This window comes from Ornithodoros turicata, chromosome 1 (assembly GCF_037126465.1).
Source record: "Ornithodoros turicata isolate Travis chromosome 1, ASM3712646v1, whole genome shotgun sequence".
In the NCBI taxonomy this organism is placed as follows: domain Eukaryota; kingdom Metazoa; phylum Arthropoda; class Arachnida; order Ixodida; family Argasidae; genus Ornithodoros; species Ornithodoros turicata.
Genome location: NC_088201.1, coordinates 164537469 through 164548628, shown reverse-complemented (window position 1 = coordinate 164548628; position 11160 = coordinate 164537469). Strand labels below are relative to the sequence as shown.

Genomic DNA, 11160 nt, shown 5'->3' with positions numbered 1-11160 from the left:
AAATCCTTCATCAGGCCTTGTCGTTGTAACGCCCTTGTCACTCAGACAATCTTCAGTGATGACCAAAACAAACGGCCATCGAATATGTGCCCAGCGCCGTCAAGCGTGTCACATGTCAACTTATGAAGGAGCATTGGGTCCAGTGCTCCCGGAGAACGGATAATAGACCTCTCCCTGTGTGTATACAGTTGACGTCATAGTGTTCGACAGCGCCACCAATTTGGTAGAATTGCACTACGGTCGAAGCTCTGGGCGAACAATGTCCCGCCCGGAAGCCACGGTCTTGAGGGGATTACGATGGTCCCTGAAAGGGACGCGACCTTCGGTTACTTCGGTCCTACTTTGCTTTCAATAGGAGGCAGCGAACAAGTACCCATTCGCGGAACCCAGTCCTCCCCATCCGATTTGTTTCGGCTTCAGTCTGTCTACCAACGTCGTGATGACGTTTCTCGGGTAGAGGTCTATTGCTCACCGGACAATTGCTCACCAAAAACTGCTGAGGACGGACAATCGCGCACCAGAGAACCCTTGAAGCCGGTCACTCACCGCCTCTTTCATCACACTTGTGATTTTATTTCGCGTTTATGGCGCTCGAGTTTTTTGTGTTAGCTCAACTTCTTTTTTAGCTTTCTAAGTTGCTCCAAATAGGTCTAAAAAATCCACCAGTGAAGAGGGTGAGGAGGGAGGTCGTCCACTTGCAGGCACGCCTGAAGCGTCTTTGTCAGGACCTGCATCTATGGGGCGTTCTTATAGGATTTTTTTCCAACAGGGGGTGGAGCAGCAATGTGCTTCCAGGTGGGTGGGGGAGCTGAGAGTGCAACCACCTCAACCTCCTTCCCTGGAGACGGACGTTGCGAACTGTGCGGGTGTCCATAGACCAGGATCTTCCAAGACACAAGCCGGGAGAATTGACGAATATACGATGTCCGTCCAAGTCGGTCTAGCGAACGAAAGCCACATCTTAGCGCCCATTAGGCTTAGCAGGGCGGACACGACTGCACAGCACGTTGGTTAGTTTATTAGGTTAGTCCAAGTTCAGTGTTTGCATTTCTATGTCCAGGTTAGTCTAAGTTCGGTGTTGGCAGTTTCCCGCGCGCGACTGTTCATTTTACTTACAGTAGTTTGTTTTGCAACGGGAATTTTGATCACTTTATTTCGAGGTACACCCCAGTTCAGCTAACAAATAAAAACTCGAGTGTACGAGCGTCATGAACGAGAAATAAAATTACATCACATAAAAACGCGAAATAAAATAATAAAATTACATATAAGTGTGATGAAACAGGTGGTGAGCAATTGTTCGGCTTCAAAGATTCTGTGGTGAGCAATTGTCCTGGATCCAGTGCTCCCTTACAGTTTGACAAGTTACACACTTAGTGGCGCTACTCGCATTTTCAATGACAATTTGTTTAAATGTCCATTGAACTAGCCATGTAAGCATAGCAAGCAAGCTTCACTCCTTTCTCTAGTTGAACATCATTCCCCTCCTCCCCCCTTTCACCGAACACTGCCCGTGTGTCATAGGTATGGGTCACAGCTCTTCGAGTACACGTGTATTCATTCACAGGTCATCTGGCAGGTATTCGAAAATTAAATACAGTCTTCAACAACAACAACAGATATATTCTGATGAAGTGGGGAGTTTTCCACTCTGGGAGTGGGTATGAAATACGGGCGCACAGTGTTTAAACCACATTCGTGTTTCTCAGTGTTCTGGGAATAATTAATCTTCCATTTCTCTTTCGCCGAAAAGAAGACGGAAATGCCCGCGAAACCGAAAGATCCGTGCTCCAGATACCCGTGCACCGCAATGTCCGTAATAAAATGTCCCGTACCGAAATGTCCGGTTCCCGTGTCAAACGATGTCTTTCCTTCTCCGAGCTCTCCAGTGTTCGTCGTTCCACTCATAACACCCCGAGTCTCTGATCCACCATGACGACAAGTCCTCCACTGCAGACTTAGTTCTAAAGTGTGCACTATACAATTTTTCGCACAGAGAACAGAATCTGTCATCCCAGCTGACGACATCGTACCTGTCCTTCCACTCGAGGTACCTTTGATACAATCGGAAATCACTTTTCACGTTTTCCATATAATCAGCTAACTCTTTCGGTCCCTCGAAGGCAGACGCGTCAATCACAGAATGCGGTGCTGCTACGGCACTGTAGTTAACAGCGCCCAGTGCAACAGGTACGATGACGCGCTGGAGAGCGTAAAACAATTTTTCCGTCACGTAGTCGCGGCACAGTGAGTTTTCTAAGGCGAGCCAGAAGTAGTACTCAGACTCAAACTTACGGAAGCAAGCATCGTCGGAATCTTTGGGGCATTTGTGAGTCCCACATCGTCCGTAGATGTCGATGTGAATGTAACGCTGCAGTTCTTTTATGAAAGCTGCTCGTCCGCTGTGCGGGGCACAATTACTGACCACCCAAACTGCAGTCTTATTCTTTTGTTCCCATATTCTCTTACTGCTCGATGCTATTTCTTTACCATTCTCTCTTCTCTCTAGCGATCCATATGCGACAGGAACATCCGAATCTGCTCGATAGGTCATAGTCCAGTTGAACACTGATTTCATGCTGTCGAGGTCGACGCCACCAGAATTGGGCGGTGCTTCCATACACCAAAACACCCACTTTTGGGCAGGCGAACGACGTGCGGGCACGTCCCATAGGCTCAAGTCTCTGACGTGAAACACTACAGCGTCGCTGGAAGAGAGAAGGTCTCTGTTGTAAGTGACGTGACAGCGGCGACTGCACTCTGGAATTTCAATCTCGTCCTGCGAAGAAAGCCCCAGCAGACGCGATCCGAAGTATGGTGTCCACAGCAAGATACGGGGGATGTCCGTTGTGGATGTCCGGGGGATGTTGCTGAAGCTGGTGGAAGACGCCCGGCTGTACCACGGCATGGGTCCGTACACCATTTGCGTGCGATGAAGTGGGACGCCTCCAGGATGGTGTACAGTCCAGTAGATGCATAGCGCTATTGCGGCCACTTCTACGAGTACGAGTATCCGCAGTGCCCATCGTGGACTTCGTGCCATGATCTGCGCAAAAGTGTTGATCGTGCCATGATCTGCGCAAAAGAAAAAAAAAACAATAACGCGCGGGTGTTATCGTCCACTCCTGATCCCGTCAGTCACGGAGAGATAAGAGACGAACAAGTGGCCGCTCGGCCGGCCTCCTACATTTCTGGTACTTCGGCCACTCGTGCCTTATCGTGCGCGCCAGGTGTTCTCGGCGCCGTGTTATCACGCTCTTATTAGAGGGCGGTTGTTTCTTTCTTTATTCATTTATTTAATTTCGTGTTAGCGCCGCGAAGCACCTCTGGCTATGAGCGGCGTGCAAGGGGGCGGCTGTAAAACGGTGGAGTAACAGCTGTTCGTTAACTACTACACTAGAACAGATGAGTCGTTCCACACCAAGTGATCCAATGGTTCTGCTCGACACTCGGCTTTTGGGTTTCCAAATCTTATCATGGATGCTCTGTGCTATCGGTACGCATTCCTCCAAAACCCTACTTAAAAATATTGAAGCGCTCTCGATCTACATCAAATTTGTGAATCGTTAGTAATCGCTAGTAGCCCAGCTGGCGGATATCCCATATCTAGGTTTTACATTGATGACCAGAATCATGCTCAGTTGGCAGGCTGCCGTAAAGGGTGGTTGTGCTTCCCGTGATCTTTCAGAGTCAACACATTTGTATTCATTCAATGTAGTAAGGGACTCCTGTTTGTAAAAGGTAGAATGCGCATAAGAAATTTTTATTTGTGCTTTTCACGAAAATGGCTTGGGACTAGTGCATCCTGGGTCGATTTCGCAGACTACTGTGCCGACATTTAAGGCTGTCTGAGAAAAAAACAACAACAACAACAACAAGAACACCTAGACAGCATATTCGGCGCCCGGATTCGAACCTGAGTCACCGCCTAGTCTTGTCCCTGACACAATCTCCTGTGGACATCGAGGTTTAGATGTCATGAGGAGGTCCTATCACGGACAGAATAGAGACCTGCAGAGGAGAAACGCGCAATTGTGTGGCACTGAGGAACCTTAACTTCCGATTATCTACTGAATGCCTCAATGCAAAGGCGGTAAGAAACACAGATGGTATACTGATGGTGAGTTATACTCCCAGTAATTCCTGGATTCAATGTTGTTTGTGTTCGTAATCGAATCAAACCTCCTTCCACACCCCCTTCATTTCGTTTCACAGACGAGCAGGGTTCTCTAATATGCAGAAGCTCGCAAGACAAGCAACATCATACACTATCTGCTTTCTCTTTGGAAGGCAGTGCCACTGTCTTTCTAAAGTTCTTAGTTGTCCGTAGCAGCTTTTATATATTACTCTTTTTTAAACACGGCTCCTGTTATCCATTGTGGGAAATATTAGATACAAAAAAGGAGCGTACGGAAAATGAAATATGTGGTGGATATATGTTGATATCTACTGAAAACATTTGTGACAGCTTCACGCCTTCACCTTTACCAAATACATAGAACATCTTATATTGGTTCAGGTAATGCCCATGTCAGCAATGAACGGACGAATCAGGTCCATTCTAAAAGCGATAAAGGTTCGTTTTTTCTCTTTGGATGTTGTTGATCTGTTCTATAGTTTGCCTTTGCGCATCATTTCTTCGTGTGTACAGGAAGCAATATCTGTTGGGTTAGTGTCCTTTCAAAATACCGTGGGTGTATCAGATAGTGTTTTCATGAATATTCTAGAATTGTATTTAGATTCTACTGTTGTGCATGAGTCGGGTGTATGTATAGGATTAAAAATTGCTCCAGTACTTAGTGATTTGGTTTTGGCTAAGGTAGATAGGGCTGTTTCTGAGAGCTTGGGTGGTGGGAGACTTGGGGTTGAATTTATTACTAGGTATGACTAGGTATGACTTTTTGGTATGTGTGGGTATGGAAGGAGATGAATCGGGTATACAGGGTTTGTTCGTTGGAGAGGGCTTGGGTTTAAAGTTTACTGTGGAAAGGGAAGAAAATGGTCAAACTCAGTACTTGGATCTTCGGATTTCTTCTGATGGGAATGGAGTATGTTGGGAATATCGCCAGTGCTGTAAAAAAAACCTTTAACGCCCTTTCACTCCAATATATAAAAAAAAATGTAAAAGCCGGAGATGCAAAATATTTGATAAAAAACGCTTTGGTGAGGTCGTGTGTTCATAAGGTGGGGGTCGAGTTGCATGGAGCAGGTGACTAGGCTTGAGGACGCTGGATATCCTCAGAATATAATTACTAGTGATGTCGTAAATAGGTTGATAAAGGAACCTTGTGATCCTCATGTGCGATGTGAACAGAGATTTTGGAGGGGGTTGGAGTGATCCCGTATGTTCATCAAGCCTCCCATCGCCTAAAAAAGGTAGACTGTAGGCATGGTGTTGATGTGGTTCTTAAAAGGGGTTATTGGCTCAAGTCTTTGATGGGTTAGGGTTAACCGGACAAAAACTGGGGGATGTCGTGTAAAACACGTAGATCCTTTTGTGGCTTGCAGTGTTGGTGTTCAATTCCCTTGTCTTGCGGGTGCCAGTATATTGGTCAAACTAAACGTTGTGTTAATGTACGTCTGATGGAACATCGAGCTTGGAGAGGAAAGGGTTATGGTAAGCTGGGGGGGGGGGGCGAACACTTAAGAACCTATTCCGGGTGTGAGCCGCAGTTCAAAGACACGAAAGTGTTGTTTAAAAGTCATAAGTTAAGGGTTCTTATTTATAACGAAGCTTTACGGATAAAACAGGCTGTCGATAGTTGCATTAGCGTGCCTTCCGTGTTGTTGATGGATAAAATTCAGCAGTTCATTGATAACTAACCCGAATTCTGGTTCTCGGGGGGGGGGGGGTGCGTTTACTTGGTGCTCCTGTTTGCGTGATAATTGATGTGATTACAGCATGATGGCCTTGGCTACCACTAGGGGTTCGTTCGGTGCAGTTGGTGTACTTAAGCGTTACCTCTGCCATTAAAGGTGTTTGTCAGTCACTGCTTCGTCTGTGTTTCGTCAGTACATGTCCCCTGCACTGGGGTTTCATCACTTTTAGAATGTACCACCAAACAGCCCGGTTTTTATCGGTTTTATCGGTGACACCCGGTATAAGCAGACCGCAGTCAGCGGCGAATATAAACACGCTACTCAGATATTTCAATCCTGCGGAAGTTTCTGCCCCAAAATGCTTACTTGGACCATTGAGGTCTCTGCAGAAGGCATCACAACAGGCGATGGTTCTTGAACGGGAATTCTCACGTCGTTGCATCAAGTCTTTCGCAGACAATTATGTGCAGAAGGAAAGGGAAAAGAATAAGTGAAACAGCTACTGCGTGCCCCGCTCATGTCACCGTAAATTCTTCCTCTTCCACCACTAGGTACAGTGGCCACAAGCCACATTACCCTTGCAATATGTACACGCCTTTTGTATCCATAAATATGATAATGCCTGAATTCGCTGTTAGGGCGCTTAGTTTTCGGACCCACTCCAGCGAGAGCGATGACGTGGTAATTTCTGCCAGGATCTGTGACCTCGGGTATGACTTACGTGTCGCTTGCGGGTACTGTCAACTTCACCTAGATAAAAAGACCCGCTTAAGCCTCCTCTCACTTCTTCGAACGTAGACTTTTTGACGTAAACAAGTCGCCCCTGGTGGTTGCCCAACGTGTTGAGCATCGTATCGACACTGACACCACACGGACACTGAGACAACGAGTGTACCAAGTTTCGCCTGCGGAACGACGTGTCATCGAAGAGGAGGTATAGGACATGCTCCCTCGGAACATCACCAGGCCATCTGCAAGTCCGTAGCCCTCTCCTGTTGTTTTGGTAAAGAAAGAAACGATGGTACCGTACGACTTTGTGTCGACTATCGAAGGTTAAACAGAGTTACACGGAAAGAGAATATCCGACGCCGCGTATCGACGACGCGGTCGTTTGCTTACACGGCGCGAGCTGTTTCTCTTAGCTGGACTATGGTGGGCTAGCTGGACCTCAGGTCGGGCTATTGGCAGATTCCGACCGCTGACGACATCGACAAAACCGCGTTCACGACACCTGAAGGCCTGTATCAGCTACTTGTTATGCATTTCGGATTATGGAATGTCCCCGATATACCCTTGAAAGCATGATTGATTCCGTATTGCGCCGATTAGGCTGGAACATCTGCCTATGTTATCTTGACGACATTATCGAACATTGGAGATCATTGCTTCAGCCAGACTCCAACTAGTAATCCGAAGAAGTGCCATTTCGGGTATCGGTAGACAAAGGTGCTTGGCCACCAGGTGTCCCGGTGTAATTTCTGCATATCCAGACAAAGTCCACACGCCTTCAGCTTTCCCAGTGCCAATGCACACCAAAGGGCTACGCAGCTTCCTGGGAACTTGCTCGTGCCCTGCGTTGGAGACTCGACACCACTTGCAGTGGATCATGACCACTCTGTGTACCTTGCGTATAGGGAGTTCCTCTACTCTGAAATTCCATCAGGAAATCGCGCAGCGCATCATGATATTCCTCGACAGAAGACCCTGAAGAGCAAAACACTGTATTGGGACACCGTCACCAGCATCTGCCCACCGCGACTATGTCGTCAACCGTACACCGCGATCCAACAGCAGGACATACCCAAAAGCATACGCAAACGGCCAGTCCCAACAGGAACAAAGGACATCTTTGTTCGTTTCCGCTTAGAAGTCCTCCTCAAGAAGCAGTGCCTGAAGGGTAAAGGCTTCTTCGTGCCCTTGGATGCAAGGTGTGAGGTATGCGGTCAAGTCGAGAATATTCGCCATTATTCCACGAATACAAGAATGCAGTGCTTTTCTGGAGTGATTTGTGGGCCTCGTTGCATCTAATGTACGAGAGCCTGAAGTCTCTGAATTTCGCAGCCTCCAAGCATATCGAGGTGCTTAGTATTATAGGGATGCCTGGACTTCATGCTCTGTAGAATGCACGAACGACCCGTGTTGAACGCGACGTCAGGACCAAGTCCTACTTGACAACGAAGCTTTTGTGGACATTATCATTAATCGTCCGTCCGCCGTCCATTCTGGCTGACCTTTCTTGCGCAAATATATAGACTCCACCCCCCCCCCCCCACACACACACACACATTAAGCGGAAGCAAGAAGCTCTGTGAAGAAGAACGATGGCAAGAATTAGCTCAGGTTATCACCTGCCTTGTTGGCGCGACATTCGGTCGCATCCTCAAACGATACAGGAAGCGCTCGGAACAGGGTCTTTGTACACTCGGGTTTTAAATAGGAATGTACACGAGGAGTATGTACTATGTATTATGTGCATTATGTACTTGGATGTTTTGTAATATGCAACCAAAAAGTTCAGCTGGCGAAAAAAACAACAAAAGAGTGTAGTGGTTATGACATGTGCTTCACACGCACAAGGTCCTCGGTTCGATCCCTGTGTGTGTGTGTGTGTGACCATGTATTTTTTGTATCCTGTGTATTTGGACGCTGCGGTGTGCATCATTCATCATCAATCACTCATTAGCACTGTACAGTAATAGCTTATTTCAATGTCTGTAAATAAATGTTATTACCTGGTGAAAAAAAAGAAAGTTTCCGTGGTGTAGCCTCGATGACGCCCCCTTTGCTACTATTTAACACCACAGCAACGAATCACATGACTGGAAGCCCACTGAGTGCAGTAAAGAAGCTGGGAATGAAAACTTTCACTTAGACGCGTCAGATACACCAAACCATGGCTGTAACATCAATCACAGTGGCCACCTTAAACGTCAGAGGGACAAATTCACGGAAAAAACAATATCACTTGAAACCATACCTTGAAAGCCATCCGAACATTGATGTTATTGCCATACAGGAAAGAAAGATAAGTACAGAAGAAGGCACTGTTGATCTAACAAACAAGTTGTTTGCCCAGCGGTATGATGTCGTCGAGAGTCATGCAGTGGGCCACTCAGCAGGAACTTTACAGTGTTTGAAGCAGAGATGCGATATGACACCGTTACAGCATGTGGTCGACAAACAAGGAAGGGTAGCGAGGCTTGATGTGCTCCTCGATAACGAATTGTAGCGTTTTATCAGTGTGTATGCTCCCAGCGAGGCGCAGGAAAGAATGGCGTTTTTCAAATATCTGGAAGACAATGCAACAGGAGCCGATAACATATTGTTACTTGGGGACTTCAACTGTACCTTGGGAGATAAAGACAGGAGCAACGCCAAGCAGTCCCCTGACAGGAGTAAAGAAGCATTAGTAGCATCGATAGCGAACAGTGGCATGACAGATGCATTCGATTATGCACGAATAGGTACAGAAACCTTTACGCACTTTCAAGGAAATGCGCATGCCAGATTGGACCGAGTGTACGTCACTGCTTCAAGCAAAAGGAAAGTTCATCAGTACAACGTTCATCCCGTATACTTCAGTGACCATTGTATGGTGGAAGTTACCCTAGGACAAGATAAAGTTATTAAAGCAAAAAAGAATGGATGGACCCTGTGGAAGTTAAATGTGAAGCTGTTAGAGGACGAGAAATTTCTGGAGGGTGTGAAGAAGGAGATAAAGAGGTTATCTTCAAGCAAGGACAGTAGAGTTGCACTGTGGGAAGAATTTAAACAAAGAGTACGATACCTCGCTGTAGAAAGGAGCAGCGTGTTGGCGTATGCCGAAAGATGGCGTGAAGAGGACTTGAAGAAAAAAATGGACAGTGTAGTGAGGTTGGAGTGTGAAAATCCGGGAGCATTCTACAAGGAAATGGAAGATATCAACTACGAGCTTGAACTAATCAATCATTCAAAGTACGAAGGTGCAAAGGTTAGATCCAGATCTCAGCAATACCTGGCGGATGAGGTGCCTAGCAAAAGACAATTTCGTCATGAAGTAGAGCGTGAAAAAAGAAAAGCAATACAGGAGATCATGCATGACAAAATAGTTAGGAATGAATCAGAGATCCGAAAGTGCTTCGAAGTATATTACAAAGATCTCATAGGGAAAGAGAAGAACCGGTAATGAGGGCTGCAAATGAAATAAACTTCGACTTGCCACGACTGACCAAAGAAGAACAGGAAATACTGGATCGCCCTTTGCACCTTGAGGAAATAAGAGAAGCCATTTCGTCCCTTGGCCGAAACAAGACGCCAGGACCAGACGGCCTAGGGGCTGAATTCTACCAGGTGTTCGCCGACCCCATTGCAACGCTGCTGCTACAAGTCTACGAAGAGTCAGAACGACAGGGATTGCTTCCCCGGTCCTTCAGACACTCGCATGCGGTGCTTATACCTAAGCAAATCCCTGAAGAGTCTTCACCTCGGGTGACTGACTTCAGACCAATCGCATTGTGCAATGTCGATTATAAACTCTATGCGAAAGTATTGGCAGGTAGGCTGCAGAAAGTTATAGTGAGTCTTGTCGGAGAGCATCAGACATGTGCCGTGAAAGGTAGAAGCATTCAGACGAATATCCATGTGCTGCGGACTGTGCTGGGTGTGTGCGGGAGAGAAGGAGATCAGGCAGCTGTGATGCAAGCTGACATGTCGAAGGCTTTCGACAGGGTGAGCCATGAATTTCTCTTTCCTTCTTGAGATGAACTTTGGCAAGACACTTACACATCGCATTCGACTATGTTATACAGAAGTGGCTACAAAGCTCGTTATAAATAACCAGTGTACAGGAGAAATCCCTCTACGCTCGTCTGTGCGACAAGGATGTCCATTGTCACCCCTGTTGCTCAACCTATATCTGGAACCGCTGTGCCGAAATGTCATCAGTAACATGAATATTAGGGGGTTCCACCTAGGAAACAGTGAAGTCAAAGTTTTGGCGCACGCTGACGACTTAACCTTCGTAGTCGCTGACAAAGAAAGCGTTAAAGGTGTGATAGATGGAATAGAAGATTGTTGCGAACTGTCGGGTGCTAGCCTCAACAAAGACAAGTCAATTGGGATTTGGGCAGGACAATGGGGGACAACGCCATCTGTGTATCAAGGTATGAAGTGGCAGTGCAAACCAAGCGTATACTTAGGCGTACCGCTGCAAGCGTCTGGGAACACCAGCATGCAGGATTTGGACTGAACTGTATGGCAAAGTACGGACTCAAGCAAACATCTGGAAGGGGAGGGACCTGTCGATTTTCCAGCGAGCCAGTGTGTGCAACGTGTTCTTGGTGGCAAAAATCGCTTACTGGC

The 11160-nt window shown here is 46.8% G+C and overlaps 1 protein-coding gene across 2 annotated transcripts; it reads right to left on the bottom strand.

The window, feature by feature from the left end:
* Positions 1-1602: 1602 nt before the first annotated feature.
* LOC135372383 (alpha-(1,3)-fucosyltransferase C-like) lies at positions 1603-6461 on the bottom strand. Of its 2 annotated transcripts, none has more exons than XM_064606006.1 (2): positions 6187-6461; positions 1603-3075 (listed from the first exon to the last, which is right to left on the bottom strand). In XM_064606006.1, exons 1-2 carry the CDS (start codon positions 6260-6262, stop codon positions 1856-1858), a joined length of 1296 nt encoding a protein of 431 aa, XP_064462076.1. In that variant the 5' UTR covers positions 6263-6461; the 3' UTR covers positions 1603-1855. The 2 variants fall into 2 exon arrangements, with proteins under 2 accessions (XP_064462076.1, XP_064462078.1); XM_064606008.1 differs by having other exon boundaries at positions 1603-3046.
* Positions 6462-11160: the final 4699 nt, after the last annotated feature.